The sequence below is a fragment of the Eulemur rufifrons genome, chromosome 30 (assembly GCF_041146395.1).
Source record: "Eulemur rufifrons isolate Redbay chromosome 30, OSU_ERuf_1, whole genome shotgun sequence".
NCBI lineage: Eukaryota > Metazoa > Chordata > Mammalia > Primates > Lemuridae > Eulemur > Eulemur rufifrons.
In genome coordinates this window covers 37910665-37934117 of record NC_091012.1, presented here as the reverse complement: position 1 = coordinate 37934117, position 23453 = coordinate 37910665, and the positions used below count along the sequence as shown (strand labels likewise).

The 23453-nt window shown below is 40.3% G+C and overlaps 1 protein-coding gene across 1 annotated transcript in view; it reads left to right on the top strand.

Annotated features, from left to right (window-relative positions):
* LOC138378868 (zinc finger protein 75D-like) overlaps nt 1-22149 on the top strand; it is a 28166-nt gene extending 6017 nt beyond the window's left edge. Inside the window, exons 5-10 of the mRNA XM_069464191.1 lie at nt 3535-4064; nt 13492-13821; nt 15064-15256; nt 15980-16071; nt 16408-16534; nt 22037-22149. Coding sequence (XP_069320292.1) covers nt 3535-4064; nt 13492-13821; nt 15064-15256; nt 15980-16071; nt 16408-16534; nt 22037-22149 — 1385 coding nt within the window. The remainder of the gene's footprint in view (nt 1-3534; nt 4065-13491; nt 13822-15063; nt 15257-15979; nt 16072-16407; nt 16535-22036) is intronic.
* Nucleotides 22150-23453: the final 1304 nt, after the last annotated feature.

Sequence of the window (23453 nt, the reverse complement as noted above, 5' to 3'; positions counted from 1 at the left end):
TAAATTTTAGTGTAAGCTTATTTATGTCTACAATAAACTTTGTTGGGATTTTGCCAGAAGTTGCACTAAAGCTATACATCCGTTTGAGGAGGATTGACATCTTTGCTATTAAATGTTGATTCTTCCAATCCACAAACACAGTGTGTCTCTATTAAGTTAGGTCTTCTTTAATTTCTTCCAGTAACTTTTTGTAGTTTTCAGCATACATATACTCTGTATGTTTTGGTGAGTATATGCCCTAGCTTTTCATTTTCATTGGAGCAATTATAAATGGTATTATTTTTAATTTTGGTTTCTGCATGTTCATTGTTTTTAGATAGGAATGCCATTGATTTTGGGTTTTGTTATTTTATCCTGTGACTGTACTGAATTCACTTACTAGTTCTAAGGGTTTTTTTGGTAGATTCCTTGAGATTTTCTACATAGGCAATCCATATCATCTACAATACCTTTGATTTCTTTGTCTTGCCTTATTGCATTAGATCCACTATGTTGAATAAGAGTGGTGACAGCAGACATCCTTATCTTGTTCCCAATTTTAGCATGAAAACATTCAGTCTTTCACCATTACCTATTAAGGGGTTTTTCTTGATATTCTTTATCAAGTTGATATCATTCCTAACTTTATGAGTATTTTTTTACTCATAAATGGATGTGGGATTTTGTCAATTACTTTTTCTGTGTCAGTTGATGGAAACATATGATCTTTTCTCTTTAGTTTGTTGATCAGGTGGGTTATGTTGATTGATTTTCAAATGTTGAACCAGCTTTGCATACCTGCAGTGAATCCCACTTGGTCATGGTATATCATTCTCCTTATACATTGTTGCACTGTTGCAACAATGCATTGTTGCATTGTTGCACTGAGTTTGCCAATATTTTGTTGATAATTGTTGCATTTAAATTCTTGGGAAATGTTAGTGTGTAGTTTTTGTTTCTTTTAATTTAGTACTGCCTTTGTATGGTTTTGGTATCAGGGTAACACTGTCCTTATAAAATGATTTGGGTAGTAGTTCCTCCTCTTTTTTGGAAGACATTCATCACAGTCGTTAATTCTTTAAATATTTGGTAGAATTCTCCAGTGACACTATCTGGATCTGCATATTTCTTTTGGGGAAGCTTTAAAATTATGAATTCAGTTTCTTTAATGGTCATAGCACTGTTCGGGTTATCTGCTTCATGTTGGTTGGATTTTAGTAGTTTCTGGTTTTCAAGGAATTGTTCCATTTTCCCTAACTTTTAAAATTCGTGAACTTAAAGCTCATGGTATTCTCTTATGTTTTTAGTTGCTGTAGAATGTGTAGTGGTATGCTCTATTTCCTTCTGGATATTGGTGATCTGTGTCTTCTTTTTATTTTTGTCAATCTTGATAGAGTTTTATCAGTTTTATTAATTTGTTGAAGAGCATACCTTTTATCGATGATGCTCTCTGCCCTCATAGGTATTTCCTGTTTCATTCTGCTTTGGGCGTATTTTCCCTTTTTTCTAGTTTCTTGAGGTAGGAACTTAGATTATTGATTTGAGGCCTTTCCTCTTTTCTATTGTTAACATTTAGAGCTATAAATTTCTCTCTGAGGACTTCTTCAACTTGAATTCCATATATTTTGATATATTGTAATTTTATGTTCATTCAACTCAATTTTTTTATTTCAGCTTATTATGGGGGTACAAAAGTTTAGGTTATGTATATTGCCCACGTCCCCCACCCCCCGAGTCAGAGCTTCAAGCCTGTCCATTCCCGAGACAGTGCACATCACACTCATTATGTAGGTAGACAGCCATCCCCTACATCTGTCTGACACCCAATTGGTGTTATTCCCAAATGTGCACTTCGGTGATGATCAGGGAAACGAATTTGCTGCTGAGTATATGTGGTGCTTGTGAGAGGTGAAAGCTGTGGGTCCTGTTTCAGTCTTCTGCATGTGGCTATCCAGTTTTCCCAGCACCATTTATCGAATAAAGATTCTTTTCCCCAGAGTATATTTTTGTCTGCTTTGTCAAAGATTAGATGGCTCTATGAGGATGGTTTTATATCTGGATTTTGTGTTCTGTTCCACTGGTCTGTGCCCCTGCACTTGTGCCAATACCATGCAGTTTTAATAACCACGGCCTTGTAGTATAGTTTGAAGTCTGGTAAATTAATATCTCCCATTTTGTTTTTATTGCCTAAAATTTCTTTTGCTACACGGGGTCTTCTCTGGTTCCATACAAAGCGTAAAATTAGTTTTTCTGTATCTGTGAAAAATGATGTTGGTAATTTAATAGGGATTGCATTGAATCTGTAGATCACTTTGGGTGGTATAGACATTTTAACAATGTTGATTCTTCCGATCCACGAGCATGGTATGGTTTTCCACCTGTTTACACGCTCTGCGATTTCCTTCCTCAGTTTGACTCTATTTTTAAATATCCTTTGAGACTTTCTGTTTGAATCATGGGTTATTTGGAAGTGTTTTGTTTGATTTCCACATGTTTTTAGGTTTTCTGGTTTTGATGTTTAGTTTGATTACATTTTTGTCATATTTCCATTGCTTGATCATTTTGTCTATTATGTTAGGAAAGTCTGGGTCGTAGTTAAATAATATTTTATTTTAGCAGGCAGTCACCCTGTTTTAGTTTAGCATAGAGGTTCTTTCCTTCTTTTGTAGGATATGCTTCCAGTGATAATTTTCAGAGCCTGTGTGGTGTTATTTTGGTCTCCTTGGTTTATCTGGTACTTCTGGGGCTCCCATGGGTCCTTGCTGCTGCTGCTGCTGCCTGAGGGTGTGGAAAGCATTTTCTTAGGCTAGGGTATATCTCAGTGGGGAAGGAGAGTCTCAGACCCATGGGGATTAAGAGACTTCATAGTCCAGGCCGCTTGTTGTGGCTGTTTCCCTCTTGCCAGTTCTGCCTGCCCACTTTGGTGTCTCCTACTGAGTGGAGGGAGTCTCATATCTACAGTATTCCAGAGGCTTCCCAAGCATTCCTCTTGATGGGGCTGGGTCCCTACTGCCAGTTCTGCTTGTACGTTTTGGTATCTTTCGGCTTGGGTTGAGGAGAGTCTGTAGCCCAGTAGGGAGGGCAAGTTCCTCTCCTTGCCACTTACTGTTGACAGGACTCCAGGCTGATCCCCTTTGCCAGTGATGTGTGGTTTGCTTGATGTTGTCAGGTTTCCCATTCATGCTGGGGAAGGAATAAACCTACCCAGGAAGCCTTCTGTTGATAGGTTGAGGGTTGGAACAACCTGGGATCTGGGTTGCCTTTTTCTGTTGGGTATGGGGATGTAAGACAGCCTGCTACATTATGATTCTAGTTCTGGGGTCCAAAACCGGTTTGTCTTTTTCTTAACACTTTTTAGAATTTTGTTTGTGTTATCTCTAGCATTATTTAATGGGTTTGTTGTTATGCCTCATGGGGAGGATCAAGGAGAAATGAACTAGAAATAACTTGTTCCTGTATTTTTTTTAAAAGCAATCATCATTGACTTTTGTCTCCATTTGTGTAGTTTTCTTGTACTGAGATACAGATGGCTGATTCTTCTGTTGATTCTAACAGGGTTAATGCTCAAAAAACACACTGGAAACGATCAGCCTGTATCTGTTCCTGCATCAGAAATACAAATACCAGGATGCAAAGTATCAGAAAAGACCAGAATGGAAGTTTCCCAGAAAACAACGAACAAGGTAAATCATGGTGATACACACAGGGTTCAGAAATGGTGTCGAGCTTTTCCAGGGAAGAAAAGAAAGAAACTTTCATCTTGTAAAGAAGAGCTTCCAAAACTTACAGATCTTCATGGGAAAGGCCACACAGTAGAGAAACCTTTTACGTGTCAGGAATGTGGGAAAAGCTTCAAAGTTAGCTCTGACCTTATTAAGCACCAGAGAATTCACACTGAAGAGAAACCCTATAAATGTCAACAGTGTGATAGGAGATTTAGATGGAGTTCAGATCGTAAGAAGCACTTCATGACACACCAAGGAATAAAACCATATAGATGCTCATGGTGTGGGAAAAGCTTTAGTCATAATACACATCTACAGACACACCAAAGAATTCACACAGGAGAGCATCATCCCCAGAATGTCAAACAGGCTGTGTTCCTGGTAGAATGCTTGCAGAGAAAACCTGATGGAACAAAGAATGAGGTAAGACAAAAGATTCCTTACATATGCAATGAAATAGGATAGTGGTGCATATATTGGGGTGGGAGGTTGTGAGGGAATAAGAAAGATTGAGTCACTCTTCTGTTGTTCCTTTAGGACAACTAGGTGGGATCCGAAATCACAGACATGCAGTAATAGTCAGGCCAAGGGTTTCAGAGTTCCTGGCAGAGTCTTTCCTGGCGTAAGAGAAAAGAAATATATTTTTTCCCAATTTAGGACCAGTGTGAATTGAAAGTGGTGGGCCTAGTGTGGCATGGCTAAAGAAGCACGACTTAAGTTCTTAGAAACAGAAATAAAAGGCCAGAAGGAGTTGGGAAAGGAGAAAAGGTCCAAAAAATGGACACTGCTTAGAGAGACCAAAGGAGAGAAACAGAAATATAAATCAAACAACTCTAGGGAGACTGCAATAAAAGAGAAGAAATAAAAAGGGAAAAAAGGGAAACAAAGATATGGAACAAAGACAAATGCCAACAGAGAAGTGGAGGGAATCAGGATGCTGAGGGGTAGTGTCCTCTGTAGTGGGAACACGTATCTCTGGGCCGGGAGAAAAGAGCCTCCAGTGCCCTCCCTTTGTGGCCTGTCCTTGGCCGTGCTGGAGAGTGGGGAACCAAGGTATGCCTCTGGGAGATGGCAGCACACTTCCTTTCCTCAGGAGCCCACCTTAAAGAATCTGAGGCAGGACATATTTTTGATGTCTTATTACAACCAAGTTATGTGGAGGGAGGTTGGAGCCCTACTCTTCCCCCATCCTCCATTCCATTCTCTTTCCCCATGAAATGTTTCCCTGGCTATGGGAGGATTGGAAATTCTGGCTGACAAGAATGAGTTTTTTAATTCAATTTCTTATCCTTTGGAGAAAACTAGGAGATAGAAATCCATAAAGGCAAGGACCCAAGCCAATAAAGCAAGCCAGTGAAGGGGAACAGGCAGGCTGCCCAACGCTGCCTATAGCTTGAGCTGGGTCTCTGTGCACAGGGATGGGGATTGCTGGGTTGGAGGGGTAGTGGCATTGTTCATAGCCTTTTCCATTTTATCCTAACTTTCCCAGATTTTGAGTATAGTTCTTTATGGGAGCATAGTGGCACAGTACCTCCTCAGTCTTTTTATTCCTTTCATTAATGTCACGTACTCCCCAAATCTGGGCCCTACTCTTGTTCCTCCCTCCACTACCACCCCAAAACCAAAAGTAAGTTCTGTGTTGATGAGGATGGGGATTATTTCTAGGTCACAGCCCATGAGCTGGGAAAGGAAGCAGTGCTCGTGGGAGGAACAGCAGTGGCCCCAGGCTTCAGGTGGAAGCCAGGAGAGCCCCAACCGATGGGCATGTTCCAGAATGAATGTTGGAACACACGCCAGGTACTACGAGAACAGCTGAGCAGGAATACTCACAAAGAAACCCATCCTGTATATGAAAGAGGTGAGGAGCTTGATCATAATTCTTTTCTCCTGGGAGCTGTGAGAGTAATTGGTTCAGCTAGGATGTCATGGGAAATTTCCAGGTGTACAGCTATGCTAGCAGCTGTGATGTCTCCCAGGTGGGATTACTGTAGATCAAAGGTGGGTGAAGGTCGGGGTTGGCCTGGGGGACAGAAATATCCAAACCACGAACCCTGATACTCACACTGTGAACTCTGCTCCTTTGAAATTTGAAAGAAGAGAAGAAGATGGAGCAGGGGCAGGTGGGGCCACCTCACTCTCACAAGTTGCAGGAGAAACTGGGATCAGACATGAGCTGTCAATAGCAGAATGTGAAGAAAATTGTACAACAGGGAAAAACTAATGAAAGAGAAAAGTCTTCCACATTTCCTGCTGTACACTGGGGACCTAAGTCCTTCATTTTCAGACCTATTTTGCCCAGCTCAATAAACAATTTATTTTATGGGAGGAAAAATGTATGTATTTCCTTTTACTGATTTCTCTCATGAAATCTGGAGAAATAATGAACTAACCGGGGAACCAGTTCTATGAGTGGTGGATATTTGGTTCTTATTTACAATGAAAAGGCCACTTCTGGGCACCACACACACACTTGTCAAGGTGACCTGTCTTTAGTGAAGGCATCCTGATGTATTTTAGAAATCAGCTCAGGATGTTCGTAAACAGGAAAGAGACATTTTCTCTGGCTTTTTTCCACTTACAGCTGCGCAGGCTGAACAGATTTTAGTCTCTTCTGAGCAGAAAAGCCCCAAAGACCAGAAGATGGCATCTGAGCTCATCTTGCCTAAGTCCCAGGTGAGCTGTACTCTCCAGGTTTTTCAGGCAACCTGAACATGGCCTTGTGTCTGCTTGCCCCTGCTGACTAGGACCCATAGTGTCCAGCAGGTGCTTTGAGGCATGTTGGCCCCAACTGTCTTCTAGCCAAATAGGCTTGGCACTGTGGGAATTGGGCACCTCCTAGGCTGTTGACTGATCCTCTTTGCTTCTTCCTTTCTGCCATCTTGCTTTTTTCCCCCTAAATCTTGTGTTGTTAACTTCTTCTGCCCCTGACCTACTGTGTAATTCAGAGACGGGTGGTAGGACAACTTCTAGAGTGGCAAGTACTAAACTACAGCCCATTCTGTTCTCTAGAGTTTGTTGACGTTTGAAGATGTGGCTATGTATTTTTCTGAGGAAGAATGGCAATTATTGGATACTTCTCAGAAGACTCTCTACATGAATGTTATGCAGGATATCTATGAGAATGCCATCGGCATAGGTAAATATTCCTTCCTTCTGTGTAGAAGTTCAATAATATGTTATGTCCGCGGTTTATGGAAAGTGGACCCTGTGAGAGAGTCCCAGTGTTCTAATAGCTGGTTGGTTCTCAGCTTGATGGTGTGGGGGAAAGAAAAGGCTTACCTGGTTCACCAGGGGAGCTTTTTATTAATACACATGTCTCACTTCTACATTCTAAATAGAATTCTTGATCTATCATACCCTCACCTCCACCCTAAAAACCTTCTCTTGTCATATCTTTTCCATCTCAGTAAAGGGAACCCCCATTTACCCAGTTGCCAAGGCCAAAATCCTGTCACTCATCCTTGACTCCAATCTTTCTGTTATACTCCACAGCTGATCCATTGGCAGGTTCTCTTAGGTCTATCTTCAAGCTATAGCCTGAATCCAGCCATGTCTCAAGCCCTTCCACTTTCATCATCCTTGTCTAAGTCACTATCATGTCTAACCAAGTCTACTTCAGTATAACGGGATTCCCATTCCCTAAGTTGTTTTCCTCTATCTGCCTTACATTTACTTCTTAGCTTCCTCATTGCATATCTACCCACATCCACAGTAGAGTATAAAGAAGATATTGGATCCAAGATTCTGCCCATTTAAACATTTGGAGTAAAAAAAAGTATAAAAGTGTTATTCACTCTACCTGACGGTAGTCTGGAATTGAGATGACAGTCCATGACCTCAAGGTTTTATTCTCAGAGCATTATTATTGCATCCTGAACTTAAAGTGACCTATTTAGAGCAAGGGGAAGAACCATAGATCCAAGGTCCCCAAGAGTTCAGGGATAGCCTTAGAGAGTCTCCTACAGGTAAGTGTATACATGGGAAGAGGAGAAACATTCCTTGTAGAAACCTTTACAGGGGCTTAACATGTTAAGACTCTGCTCCTATATTTTTTCAGTTGAAGTTTTTATTGAGATAATTTTAGATGCACATGTAGATTTAAAATGTAATAACAAAGACAACCCATGGACACTTTACGCAGTTTCCCACAGTGATAACTTTTGCAAGAGTATTGTATGATATCACAACCAGGATATTGATACAATCCACTGATCTTATTCAGATTTCTCCAGTTTCACTTGTATTCATGTGTGTGTGTGTGTGTGTGTGTGTGTGTGTTTTAGTTCTATACAATTCTACCCCACGTGCAGATGTGTGTATTCAACACCACAGCCAAAGTATACTGGACAGTTACATTAGCACAAGGATCCCCCGTGTTGCCCTTTTAAAACCGTGCACACTTCCCTGCCACACCCGGTGAACCCATGCCGACCACTAATCTGTTCTACATTCTTAAAATTTTGCCATTTGAAAAACGTTATGTGAATGGAATTACAAAGTACGTAACTTTTTGGGATTAGCTTTTTTCATTCAGAGTAATTCCCTGGAAATGTATCGAAATTGTTGCATGTATCAGTAGTTCATTCCTCTTTACTGCTAATCAGCATCCCTTGGAATTGATATGCCACCATTTGTTTAACCATTCACCCAAGGAAGGATATTTTTGCTGTCTCCAGTTTTTGGCTCTTATGAATAAAGCTGCCATGAACATTTGTGTACAGGTTTTCGTGTAGAGATAAATTTTCATTTCTCTGGGATAAATGTCTCAAGTGTGCAATTGCTGGTTGATATGGTCATTATTAATGCATATTTAATTTTATAAAAAAGTACCAAACTGTTTTCCACAGTGGCTGCATCAGTTTACATTGCCTCTAGTAATGTGTGAGAGACCCAGTGTCTCCACATCCTTGCCAGTGTTTACTGTCAGTACTTTTTAAATTTTAGCCACTTTGATAGGTGTGTAGTGATATCTCATTGTGTTTTTGATTTGCATTTCTCTAATGGCTAACGATTGTAAGGTTTTTTGGAGTGGCCGGCGCCAGAGAAAGAAAGACGAGCAGAGTTGAAAGGGCTAAGTAAAGAGGCTTTATTGGAGCACTCCCGCGTGGGGGTAAAGAGTCCCGAGAGAGGGACCCGGGTGAGCCTCACGGGACCCACGGAGTGGGCCCAGAGAAGCCGTGCCGCCCAGAAGTCTGGGTGGGTTTATATAGGTTCTTAGGGCTGGGGGATGGGAGCTTCCTCAGCCAGGAGATGTTGGCACTAGGAGTAAGGAATTTCTTTGTTTCAGTTTTGGGGCAGGTATTGAGGGATAGGAGGGGCTGCTGCTTTTCTCATTAGGGAAGGGAGGGGTACCTGTGACCAGACCTAGAATCTAGATCTATATTCTAGATTCTAGGGCTTTGTTGGATAAATGGTTTGCAAAGAATTTTTTCCTAGTCTGTATATCATCTTTATATTCTTCCCATGGGCTTCCACAAGTAAAAGTTTTTAACTTTGATAAGGACTGATTTTCCCTTTTGTCCTTTTATAGATTGTGTTTTTGGTGTCAAGTCTAGAACTCCAACTAGCTTACCTCTCTATCCCTAAAATTTTCTGCTTTGTTTTCTCCTAAAACTTTTATAATTTAAAATTTTTTACATTTAAGTCCCTGATTCATTTTGAGTTAATTATTATATAAGATGTGAGGTTAAGGGTTTTTTTTGTTTGTTTGTTTTGCCTGTGGAGGTCCAATTACTTCAGCGTCATTTGTTGAAAAGGCTGTCCTTCCTCCATCGAATTGCTTTTGTGCTTTTTCATCAAAGATCAGTTGGGCACATTTGTGTACATCTATTCTGTTCCACTGAGCTGTGTCTATCCCTCTGCCAATATTGCACTGTTTTGATTACTGTAGCTGTATAGCTAGCCTTCATATCTATCGGGTAGAGTGATTCTTCCCACTTTATTCTTTGTCAATATTCTTTCAGCTATTCTGGGGCCTATGCCTTTCCATGTAAATTTTAGTGTAAGCTTATTTATGTCTACAATAAACTTTGTTGGGATTTTGCCAGAAGTTGCATTAAAGCTATACATCCGTTTGAGGAGGATTGACATCTTTGCTATTAAATGTTGATTCTTCCAATCCACAAACACAGTATGTCTCTATTAAGTTAGGTCTTCTTTAATTTCTTCCAGTAACTTTTTGTAGTTTTCAGCATACATATACTCTGTATGTTTTGGTGAGTATATGCCCTAGCTTTTCATTTTCATTGGAGCAATTATAAATGGTATTATTTTTAATTTTGGTTTCTGCATGTTCATTGTTTTTAGATAGGAATGCCATTGATTTTGGGTTTTGTTATTTTATCCTGTGACTGTACTGAATTCACTTACTAGTTCTAAGGGTTTTTTTGGTAGATTCCTTGAGATTTTCTACATAGGCAATCCATATCATCTACAATACCTTTGATTTCTTTGTCTTGCCTTATTGCATTAGATCCACTATGTTGAATAAGAGTGGTGACAGCAGACATCCTTATCTTGTTCCCAATTTTAGCATGAAAACATTCAGTCTTTCACCATTACCTATTAAGGGGTTTTTCTTGATATTCTTTATCAAGTTGATATCATTCCTAACTTTATGAGTATTTTTTTACTCATAAATGGATGTGGGATTTTGTCAATTACTTTTTCTGTGTCAGTTGATGGAAACATATGATCTTTTCTCTTTAGTTTGTTGATCAGGTGGGTTATGTTGATTGATTTTCAAATGTTGAACCAGCTTTGCATACCTGCAGTGAATCCCACTTGGTCATGGTATATCATTCTCCTTATACATTGTTGCACTGTTGCAACAATGCATTGTTGCATTGTTGCACTGAGTTTGCCAATATTTTGTTGATAATTGTTGCATTTAAATTCTTGGGAAATGTTAGTGTGTAGTTTTTGTTTCTTTTAATTTAGTACTGCCTTTGTATGGTTTTGGTATCAGGGTAACACTGTCCTTATAAAATGATTTGGGTAGTAGTTCCTCCTCTTTTTTGGAAGACATTCATCACAGTCGTTAATTCTTTAAATATTTGGTAGAATTCTCCAGTGACACCATCTGGATCTGCATATTTCTTTTGGGGAAGCTTTAAAATTATGAATTCAGTTTCTTTAATGGTCATAGCACTGTTCGGGTTATCTGCTTCATGTTGGTTGGATTTTAGTAGTTTCTGGTTTTCAAGGAATTGTTCCATTTTCCCTAACTTTTAAAATTCGTGAACTTAAAGCTCATGGTATTCTCTTATGTTTTTAGTTGCTGTAGAATGTGTAGTGGTATGCTCTATTTCCTTCTGGATATTGGTGATCTGTGTCTTCTTTTTATTTTTGTCAATCTTGATAGAGTTTTATCAGTTTTATTAATTTGTTGAAGAGCATACCTTTTATCGATGATGCTCTCTGCCCTCATAGGTATTTCCTGTTTCATTCTGCTTTGGGCGTATTTTCCCTTTTTTCTAGTTTCTTGAGGTAGGAACTTAGATTATTGATTTGAGGCCTTTCCTCTTTTCTATTGTTAACATTTAGAGCTATAAATTTCTCTCTGAGGACTTCTTCAACTTGAATTCCATATATTTTGATATATTGTAATTTTATGTTCATTCAACTCAATTTTTTTATTTCAGCTTATTATGGGGGTACAAAAGTTTAGGTTATGTATATTGCCCACGTCCCCCACCCCCCGAGTCAGAGCTTCAAGCCTGTCCATTCCCGAGACAGTGCACATCACACTCATTATGTAGGTAGACAGCCATCCCCTACATCTGTCTGACACCCAATTGGTGTTATTCCCAAATGTGCACTTCGGTGATGATCAGGGAAACGAATTTGCTGCTGAGTATATGTGGTGCTTGTGAGAGGTGAAAGCTGTGGGTCCTGTTTCAGTCTTCTGCATGTGGCTATCCAGTTTTCCCAGCACCATTTATCGAATAAAGATTCTTTTCCCCAGAGTATATTTTTGTCTGCTTTGTCAAAGATTAGATGGCTCTATGAGGATGGTTTTATATCTGGATTTTGTGTTCTGTTCCACTGGTCTGTGCCCCTGCACTTGTGCCAATACCATGCAGTTTTAATAACCACGGCCTTGTAGTATAGTTTGAAGTCTGGTAAATTAATATCTCCCATTTTGTTTTTATTGCCTAAAATTTCTTTTGCTACACGGGGTCTTCTCTGGTTCCATACAAAGCGTAAAATTAGTTTTTCTGTATCTGTGAAAAATGATGTTGGTAATTTAATAGGGATTGCATTGAATCTGTAGATCACTTTGGGTGGTATAGACATTTTAACAATGTTGATTCTTCCGATCCAGGAGCATGGTATGGTTTTCCACCTGTTTACACGCTCTGCGATTTCCTTCCTCAGTTTGACTCTATTTTTAAATATCCTTTGAGACTTTCTGTTTGAATCATGGGTTATTTGGAAGTGTTTTGTTTGATTTCCACATGTTTTTAGGTTTTCTGGTTTTGATGTTTAGTTTGATTACATTTTTGTCATATTTCCATTGCTTGATCATTTTGTCTATTATGTTAGGAAAGTCTGGGTCGTAGTTAAATAATATTTTATTTTAGCAGGCAGTCACCCTGTTTTAGTTTAGCCTAGAGGTTCTTTCCTTCTTTTGTAGGATATGCTTCCAGTGATAATTTTCAGAGCCTGTGTGGTGTTATTTTGGTCTCCTTGGTTTATCTGGTACTTCTGGGGCTCCCATGGGTCCTTGCTGCTGCTGCTGCTGCCTGAGGGTGTGGAAAGCATTTTCTTAGGCTAGGGTATATCTCAGTGGGGAAGGAGAGTCTCAGACCCATGGGGATTAAGAGACTTCATAGTCCAGGCCGCTTGTTGTGGCTGTTTCCCTCTTGCCAGTTCTGCCTGCCCACTTTGGTGTCTCCTACTGAGTGGAGGGAGTCTCATATCTACAGTATTCCAGAGGCTTCCCAAGCATTCCTCTTGATGGGGCTGGGTCCCTACTGCCAGTTCTGCTTGTACGTTTTGGTATCTTTCGGCTTGGGTTGAGGAGAGTCTGTAGCCCAGTAGGGAGGGCAAGTTCCTCTCCTTGCCACTTACTGTTGACAGGACTCCAGGCTGATCCCCTTTGCCAGTGATGTGTGGTTTGCTTGATGTTGTCAGGTTTCCCATTCATGCTGGGGAAGGAATAAACCTACCCAGGAAGCCTTCTGTTGATAGGTTGAGGGTTGGAACAACCTGGGATCTGGGTTGCCTTTTTCTGTTGGGTATGGGGATGTAAGACAGCCTGCTACATTATGATTCTAGTTCTGGGGTCCAAAACCGGTTTGTCTTTTTCTTAACACTTTTTAGAATTTTGTTTGTGTTATCTCTAGCATTATTTAATGGGTTTGTTGTTATGCCTCATGGGGAGGATCAAGGAGAAATGAACTAGAAATAACTTGTTCCTGTATTTTTTTTAAAAGCAATCATCATTGACTTTTGTCTCCATTTGTGTAGTTTTCTTGTACTGAGATACAGATGGCTGATTCTTCTGTTGATTCTAACAGGGTTAATGCTCAAAAAACACACTGGAAACGATCAGCCTGTATCTGTTCCTGCATCAGAAATACAAATACCAGGATGCAAAGTATCAGAAAAGACCAGAATGGAAGTTTCCCAGAAAACAACGAACAAGGTAAATCATGGTGATACACACAGGGTTCAGAAATGGTGTCGAGCTTTTCCAGGGAAGAAAAGAAAGAAACTTTCATCTTGTAAAGAAGAGCTTCCAAAACTTACAGATCTTCATGGGAAAGGCCACACAGTAGAGAAACCTTTTACGTGTCAGGAATGTGGGAAAAGCTTCAAAGTTAGCTCTGACCTTATTAAGCACCAGAGAATTCACACTGAAGAGAAACCCTATAAATGTCAACAGTGTGATAGGAGATTTAGATGGAGTTCAGATCGTAAGAAGCACTTCATGACACACCAAGGAATAAAACCATATAGATGCTCATGGTGTGGGAAAAGCTTTAGTCATAATACACATCTACAGACACACCAAAGAATTCACACAGGAGAGCATCATCCCCAGAATGTCAAACAGGCTGTGTTCCTGGTAGAATGCTTGCAGAGAAAACCTGATGGAACAAAGAATGAGGTAAGACAAAAGATTCCTTACATATGCAATGAAATAGGATAGTGGTGCATATATTGGGGTGGGAGGTTGTGAGGGAATAAGAAAGATTGAGTCACTCTTCTGTTGTTCCTTTAGGACAACTAGGTGGGATCCGAAATCACAGACATGCAGTAATAGTCAGGCCAAGGGTTTCAGAGTTCCTGGCAGAGTCTTTCCTGGCGTAAGAGAAAAGAAATATATTTTTTCCCAATTTAGGACCAGTGTGAATTGAAAGTGGTGGGCCTAGTGTGGCATGGCTAAAGAAGCACGACTTAAGTTCTTAGAAACAGAAATAAAAGGCCAGAAGGAGTTGGGAAAGGAGAAAAGGTCCAAAAAATGGACACTGCTTAGAGAGACCAAAGGAGAGAAACAGAAATATAAATCAAACAACTCTAGGGAGACTGCAATAAAAGAGAAGAAATAAAAAGGGAAAAAAGGGAAACAAAGATATGGAACAAAGACAAATGCCAACAGAGAAGTGGAGGGAATCAGGATGCTGAGGGGTAGTGTCCTCTGTAGTGGGAACACGTATCTCTGGGCCGGGAGAAAAGAGCCTCCAGTGCCCTCCCTTTGTGGCCTGTCCTTGGCCGTGCTGGAGAGTGGGGAACCAAGGTATGCCTCTGGGAGATGGCAGCACACTTCCTTTCCTCAGGAGCCCACCTTAAAGAATCTGAGGCAGGACATATTTTTGATGTCTTATTACAACCAAGTTATGTGGAGGGAGGTTGGAGCCCTACTCTTCCCCCATCCTCCATTCCATTCTCTTTCCCCATGAAATGTTTCCCTGGCTATGGGAGGATTGGAAATTCTGGCTGACAAGAATGAGTTTTTTAATTCAATTTCTTATCCTTTGGAGAAAACTAGGAGATAGAAATCCATAAAGGCAAGGACCCAAGCCAATAAAGCAAGCCAGTGAAGGGGAACAGGCAGGCTGCCCAACGCTGCCTATAGCTTGAGCTGGGTCTCTGTGCACAGGGATGGGGATTGCTGGGTTGGAGGGGTAGTGGCATTGTTCATAGCCTTTTCCATTTTATCCTAACTTTCCCAGGTTTTGAGTATAGTTCTTTATGGGAGCATAGTGGCACAGTACCTCCTCAGTCTTTTTATTCCTTTCATTAATGTCACGTACTCCCCAAATCTGGGCCCTACTCTTGTTCCTCCCTCCACTACCACCCCAAAACCAAAAGTAAGTTCTGTGTTGATGAGGATGGGGATTATTTCTAGGTCACAGCCCATGAGCTGGGAAAGGAAGCAGTGCTCGTGGGAGGAACAGCAGTGGCCCCAGGCTTCAGGTGGAAGCCAGGAGAGCCCCAACCGATGGGCATGTTCCAGAATGAATGTTGGAACACACGCCAGGTACTACGAGAACAGCTGAGCAGGAATACTCACAAAGAAACCCATCCTGTATATGAAAGAGGTGAGGAGCTTGATCATAATTCTTTTCTCCTGGGAGCTGTGAGAGTAATTGGTTCAGCTAGGATGTCATGGGAAATTTCCAGGTGTACAGCTATGCTAGCAGCTGTGATGTCTCCCAGGTGGGATTACTGTAGATCAAAGGTGGGTGAAGGTCGGGGTTGGCCTGGGGGACAGAAATATCCAAACCACGAACCCTGATACTCACACTGTGAACTCTGCTCCTTTGAAATTTGAAAGAAGAGAAGAAGATGGAGCAGGGGCAGGTGGGGCCACCTCACTCTCACAAGTTGCAGGAGAAACTGGGATCAGACATGAGCTGTCAATAGCAGAATGTGAAGAAAATTGTACAACAGGGAAAAACTAATGAAAGAGAAAAGTCTTCCACATTTCCTGCTGTACACTGGGGACCTAAGTCCTTCATTTTCAGACCTATTTTGCCCAGCTCAATAAACAATTTATTTTATGGGAGGAAAAATGTATGTATTTCCTTTTACTGATTTCTCTCATGAAATCTGGAGAAATAATGAACTAACCGGGGAACCAGTTCTATGAGTGGTGGATATTTGGTTCTTATTTACAATGAAAAGGCCACTTCTGGGCACCACACACACACTTGTCAAGGTGACCTGTCTTTAGTGAAGGCATCCTGATGTATTTTAGAAATCAGCTCAGGATGTTCGTAAACAGGAAAGAGACATTTTCTCTGGCTTTTTTCCACTTACAGCTGCGCAGGCTGAACAGATTTTAGTCTCTTCTGAGCAGAAAAGCCCCAAAGACCAGAAGATGGCATCTGAGCTCATCTTGCCTAAGTCCCAGGTGAGCTGTACTCTCCAGGTTTTTCAGGCAACCTGAACATGGCCTTGTGTCTGCTTGCCCCTGCTGACTAGGACCCATAGTGTCCAGCAGGTGCTTTGAGGCATGTTGGCCCCAACTGTCTTCTAGCCAAATAGGCTTGGCACTGTGGGAATTGGGCACCTCCTAGGCTGTTGACTGATCCTCTTTGCTTCTTCCTTTCTGCCATCTTGCTTTTTTCCCCCTAAATCTTGTGTTGTTAACTTCTTCTGCCCCTGACCTACTGTGTAATTCAGAGACGGGTGGTAGGACAACTTCTAGAGTGGCAAGTACTAAACTACAGCCCATTCTGTTCTCTAGAGTTTGTTGACGTTTGAAGATGTGGCTATGTATTTTTCTGAGGAAGAATGGCAATTATTGGATACTTCTCAGAAGACTCTCTACATGAATGTTATGCAGGATATCTATGAGAATGCCATCGGCATAGGTAAATATTCCTTCCTTCTGTGTAGAAGTTCAATAATATGTTATGTCCGCGGTTTATGGAAAGTGGACCCTGTGAGAGAGTCCCAGTGTTCTAATAGCTGGTTGGTTCTCAGCTTGATGGTGTGGGGGAAAGAAAAGGCTTACCTGGTTCACCAGGGGAGCTTTTTATTAATACACATGTCTCACTTCTACATTCTAAATAGAATTCTTGATCTATCATACCCTCACCTCCACCCTAAAAACCTTCTCTTGTCATATCTTTTCCATCTCAGTAAAGGGAACCCCCATTTACCCAGTTGCCAAGGCCAAAATCCTGTCACTCATCCTTGACTCCAATCTTTCTGTTATACTCCACAGCTGATCCATTGGCAGGTTCTCTTAGGTCTATCTTCAAGCTATAGCCTGAATCCAGCCATGTCTCAAGCCCTTCCACTTTCATCATCCTTGTCTAAGTCACTATCATGTCTAACCAAGTCTACTTCAGTATAACGGGATTCCCATTCCCTAAGTTGTTTTCCTCTATCTGCCTTACATTTACTTCTTAGCTTCCTCATTGCATATCTACCCACATCCACAGTAGAGTATAAAGAAGATATTGGATCCAAGATTCTGCCCATTTAAACATTTGGAGTAAAAAAAAGTATAAAAGTGTTATTCACTCTACCTGACGGTAGTCTGGAATTGAGATGACAGTCCATGACCTCAAGGTTTTATTCTCAGAGCATTATTATTGCATCCTGAACTTAAAGTGACCTATTTAGAGCAAGGGGAAGAACCATAGATCCAAGGTCCCCAAGAGTTCAGGGATAGCCTTAGAGAGTCTCCTACAGGTAAGTGTATACATGGGAAGAGGAGAAACATTCCTTGTAGAAACCTTTACAGGGGCTTAACATGTTAAGACTCTGCTCCTATATTTTTTCAGTTGAAGTTTTTATTGAGATAATTTTAGATGCACATGTAGATTTAAAATGTAATAACAAAGACAACCCATGGACACTTTACGCAGTTTCCCACAGTGATAACTTTTGCAAGAGTATTGTATGATATCACAACCAGGATATTGATACAATCCACTGATCTTATTCAGATTTCTCCAGTTTCACTTGTATTCATGTGTGTGTGTGTGTGTGTGTGTGTGTGTGTTTTAGTTCTATACAATTCTACCCCACGTGCAGATGTGTGTATTCAACACCACAGCCAAAGTATACTGGACAGTTACATTAGCACAAGGATCCCCCGTGTTGCCCTTTTAAAACCGTGCACACTTCCCTGCCACACCCGGTGAACCCATGCCGACCACTAATCTGTTCTACATTCTTAAAATTTTGCCATTTGAAAAACGTTATGTGAATGGAATTACAAAGTACGTAACTTTTTGGGATTAGCTTTTTTCATTCAGAGTAATTCCCTGGAAATGTATCGAAATTGTTGCATGTATCAGTAGTTCATTCCTCTTTACTGCTAATCAGCATCCCTTGGAATTGATATGCCACCATTTGTTTAACCATTCACCCAAGGAAGGATATTTTTGCTGTCTCCAGTTTTTGGCTCTTATGAATAAAGCTGCCATGAACATTTGTGTACAGGTTTTCGTGTAGAGATAAATTTTCATTTCTCTGGGATAAATGTCTCAAGTGTGCAATTGCTGGTTGATATGGTCATTATTAATGCATATTTAATTTTATAAAAAAGTACCAAACTGTTTTCCACAGTGGCTGCATCAGTTTACATTGCCTCTAGTAATGTGTGAGAGACCCAGTGTCTCCACATCCTTGCCAGTGTTTACTGTCAGTACTTTTTAAATTTTAGCCACTTTGATAGGTGTGTAGTGATATCTCATTGTGTTTTTGATTTGCATTTCTCTAATGGCTAACGATTGTAAGGTTTTTTGGAGTGGCCGGCGCCAGAGAAAGAAAGACGAGCAGAGTTGAAAGGGCTAAGTAAAGAGGCTTTATTGGAGCACTCCCGCGTGGGGGTAAAGAGTCCCGAGAGAGGGACCCGGGTGAGCCTCACGGGACCCACGGAGTGGGCCCAGAGAAGCCGTGCCGCCCAGAAGTCTGGGTGGGTTTATATAGGTTCTTAGGGCTGGGGGATGGGAGCTTCCTCAGCCAGGAGATGTTGGCACTAGGAGTAAGGAATTTCTTTGTTTCAGTTTTGGGGCAGGTATTGAGGGATAGGAGGGGCTGCTGCTTTTCTCATTAGGGAAGGGAGGGGTACCTGTGACCAGACCTAGAATCTAGATCTATATTCTAGATTCTAGGGCTTTGTTGGATAAATGGTTTGCAAAGAATTTTTTCCTAGTCTGTATATCATCTTTATATTCTTCCCATGGGCTTCCACAAGTAAAAGTTTTTAACTTTGATAAGGACTGATTTTCCCTTTTGTCCTTTTATAGATTGTGTTTTTGGTGTCAAGTCTAGAACTCCAACTAGCTTACCTCTCTATCCCTAAAATTTTCTGCTTTGTTTTCTCCTAAAACTTTTATAATTTAAAATTTTTTACATTTAAGTCCCTGATTCATTTTGAGTTAATTATTATATAAGATGTGAGGTTAAGGGTTTTGTTTGTTTGTTTGTTTTGCCTGTGGAGGTCCAATTACTTCAGCGTCATTTGTTGAAAAGGCTGTCCTTCCTCCATCGAATTGCTTTTGTGCTTTTTCATCAAAGATCAGTTGGGCACATTTGTGTACATCTATTCTGTTCCACTGAGCTGTGTCTATCCCTCTGCCAATATTGCACTGTTTTGATTACTGTAGCTGTATAGCTAGCCTTCATATCTATCGGGTAGAGTGATTCTTCCCACTTTATTCTTTGTCAATATTCTTTCAGCTATTCTGGGGCCTATGCCTTTCCATGTAAATTTTAGTGTAAGCTTATTTATGTCTACAATAAACTTTGTTGGGATTTTGCCAGAAGTTGCATTAAAGCTATACATCCGTTTGAGGAGGATTGACATCTTTGCTATTAAATGTTGATTCTTCCAATCCACAAACACAGTGTGTCTCTATTAAGTTAGGTCTTCTTTAATTTCTTCCAGTAACTTTTTGTAGTTTTCAGCATACATATACTCTGTATGTTTTGGTGAGTATATGCCCTAGCTTTTCATTTTCATTGGAGCAATTATAAATGGTATTATTTTTAATTTTGGTTTCTGCATGTTCATTGTTTTTAGATAGGAATGCCATTGATTTTGGGTTTTGTTATTTTATCCTGTGACTGTACTGAATTCACTTACTAGTTCTAAGGGTTTTTTTGGTAGATTTCTTGAGATTTTCTACATAGGCAATCCATATCATCTACAATACCTTTGATTTCTTTGTCTTGCCTTATTGCATTAGATCCACTATGTTGAATAAGAGTGGTGACAGCAGACATCCTTATCTTGTTCCCAATTTTAGCATGAAAACATTCAGTCTTTCACCATTACCTATTAAGGGGTTTTTCTTGATATTCTTTATCAAGTTGATATCATTCCTAACTTTATGAGTGTTTTTTTACTCATAAATGGATGTGGGATTTTGTCAATTACTTTTTCTGTGTCAGTTGATGGAAACATATGATCTTTTCTCTTTAGTTTGTTGATCAGGTGGGTTATGTTGATTGATTTTCAAATGTTGAACCAGCTTTGCATACCTGCGATGAATCCCACTTGGTCATGGTATATCATTCTCCTTATACATTGTTGCACTGTTGCAACAATGCATTGTTGCATTGTTGCACTGAGTTTGCCAATATTTTGTTGATAATTGTTGCATTTAAATTCTTGGGAAATGTTAGTGTGTAGTTTTTGTTTCTTTTAATTTAGTACTGCCTTTGTATGGTTTTGGTATCAGGGTAACACTGTCCTTATAAAATGATTTGGGTAGTAGTTCCTCCTCTTTTTTGGAAGACATTCATCACAGTCGTTAATTCTTTAAATATTTGGTAGAATTCTCCAGTGACACCATCTGGATCTGCATATTTCTTTTGGGGAAGCTTTAAAATTATGAATTCAGTTTCTTTAATGGTCATAGCACTGTTCGGGTTATCTGCTTCATGTTGGTTGGATTTTAGTAGTTTCTGGTTTTCAAGGAATTGTTCCATTTTCCCTAACTTTTAAAATTCGTGAACTTAAAGCTCATGGTATTCTCTTATGTTTTTAGTTGCTGTAGAATGTGTAGTGGTATGCTCTATTTCCTTCTGGATATTGGTGATCTGTGTCTTCTTTTTATTTTTGTCAATCTTGATAGAGTTTTATCAGTTTTATTAATTTGTTGAAGAGCATACCTTTTATCGATGATGCTCTCTGCCCTCATAGGTATTTCCTGTTTCATTCTGCTTTGGGCGTATTTTCCCTTTTTTCTAGTTTCTTGAGGTAGGAACTTAGATTATTGATTTGAGGCCTTTCCTCTTTTCTATTGTTAACATTTAGAGCTATAAATTTCTCTCTGAGGACTTCTTCAACTTGAATTCCATATATTTTGATATATTGTAATTTTATGTTCATTCAACTCAATTTTTTTATTTCAGCTTATTATGGGGGTACAAAAGTTTAGGTTATGTATATTGCCCACGTCCCCCACCCCCCGAGTCAGAGCTTCAAGCCTGTCCATTCCCGAGACAGTGCACATCACACTCATTATGTAGGTAGACAGCCATCCCCTACATCTGTCTGACACCCAATTGGTGTTATTCCCAAATGTGCACTTCGGTGATGATCAGGGAAACGAATTTGCTGCTGAGTATATGTGGTGCTTGTGAGAGGTGAAAGCTGTGGGTCCTGTTTCAGTCTTCTGCATGTGGCTATCCAGTTTTCCCAGCACCATTTATCGAATAAAGATTCTTTTCCCCAGAGTATATTTTTGTCTGCTTTGTCAAAGATTAGATGGCTCTATGAGGATGGTTTTATATCTGGATTTTGTGTTCTGTTCCACTGGTCTGTGCCCCTGCACTTGTGCCAATACCATGCAGTTTTAATAACCACGGCCTTGTAGTATAGTTTGAAGTCTGGTAAATTAATATCTCCCATTTTGTTTTTATTGCCTAAAATTTCTTTTGCTACACGGGGTCTTCTCTGGTTCCATACAAAGCGTAAAATTAGTTTTTCTGTATCTGTGAAAAATGATGTTGGTAATTTAATAGGGATTGCATTGAATCTGTAGATCACTTTGGGTGGTATAGACATTTTAACAATGTTGATTCTTCCGATCCAGGAGCATGGTATGGTTTTCCACCTGTTTACACGCTCTGCGATTTCCTTCCTCAGTTTGACTCTATTTTTAAATATCCTTTGAGACTTTCTGTTTGAATCATGGGTTATTTGGAAGTGTTTTGTTTGATTTCCACATGTTTTTAGGTTTTCTGGTTTTGATGTTTAGTTTGATTACATTTTTGTCATATTTCCATTGCTTGATCATTTTGTCTATTATGTTAGGAAAGTCTGGGTCGTAGTTAAATAATATTTTATTTTAGCAGGCAGTCACCCTGTTTTAGTTTAGCCTAGAGGTTCTTTCCTTCTTTTGTAGGATATGCTTCCAGTGATAATTTTCAGAGCCTGTGTGGTGTTATTTTGGTCTCCTTGGTTTATCTGGTACTTCTGGGGCTCCCATGGGTCCTTGCTGCTGCTGCTGCTGCCTGAGGGTGTGGAAAGCATTTTCTTAGGCTAGGGTATATCTCAGTGGGGAAGGAGAGTCTCAGACCCATGGGGATTAAGAGACTTCATAGTCCAGGCCGCTTGTTGTGGCTGTTTCCCTCTTGCCAGTTCTGCCTGCCCACTTTGGTGTCTCCTACTGAGTGGAGGGAGTCTCATATCTACAGTATTCCAGAGGCTTCCCAAGCATTCCTCTTGATGGGGCTGGGTCCCTACTGCCAGTTCTGCTTGTACGTTTTGGTATCTTTCGGCTTGGGTTGAGGAGAGTCTGTAGCCCAGTAGGGAGGGCAAGTTCCTCTCCTTGCCACTTACTGTTGACAGGACTCCAGGCTGATCCCCTTTGCCAGTGATGTGTGGTTTGCTTGATGTTGTCAGGTTTCCCATTCATGCTGGGGAAGGAATAAACCTACCCAGGAAGCCTTCTGTTGATAGGTTGAGGGTTGGAACAACCTGGGATCTGGGTTGCCTTTTTCTGTTGGGTATGGGGATGTAAGACAGCCTGCTACATTATGATTCTAGTTCTGGGGTCCAAAACCGGTTTGTCTTTTTCTTAACACTTTTTAGAATTTTGTTTGTGTTATCTCTAGCATTATTTAATGGGTTTGTTGTTATGCCTCATGGGGAGGATCAAGGAGAAATGAACTAGAAATAACTTGTTCCTGTATTTTTTTTAAAAGCAATCATCATTGACTTTTGTCTCCATTTGTGTAGTTTTCTTGTACTGAGATACAGATGGCTGATTCTTCTGTTGATTCTAACAGGGTTAATGCTCAAAAAACACACTGGAAACGATCAGCCTGTATCTGTTCCTGCATCAGAAATACAAATACCAGGATGCAAAGTATCAGAAAAGACCAGAATGGAAGTTTCCCAGAAAACAACGAACAAGGTAAATCATGGTGATACACACAGGGTTCAGAAATGGTGTCGAGCTTTTCCAGGGAAGAAAAGAAAGAAACTTTCATCTTGTAAAGAAGAGCTTCCAAAACTTACAGATCTTCATGGGAAAGGCCACACAGTAGAGAAACCTTTTACGTGTCAGGAATGTGGGAAAAGCTTCAAAGTTAGCTCTGACCTTATTAAGCACCAGAGAATTCACACTGAAGAGAAACCCTATAAATGTCAACAGTGTGATAGGAGATTTAGATGGAGTTCAGATCGTAAGAAGCACTTCATGACACACCAAGGAATAAAACCATATAGATGCTCATGGTGTGGGAAAAGCTTTAGTCATAATACACATCTACAGACACACCAAAGAATTCACACAGGAGAGCATCATCCCCAGAATG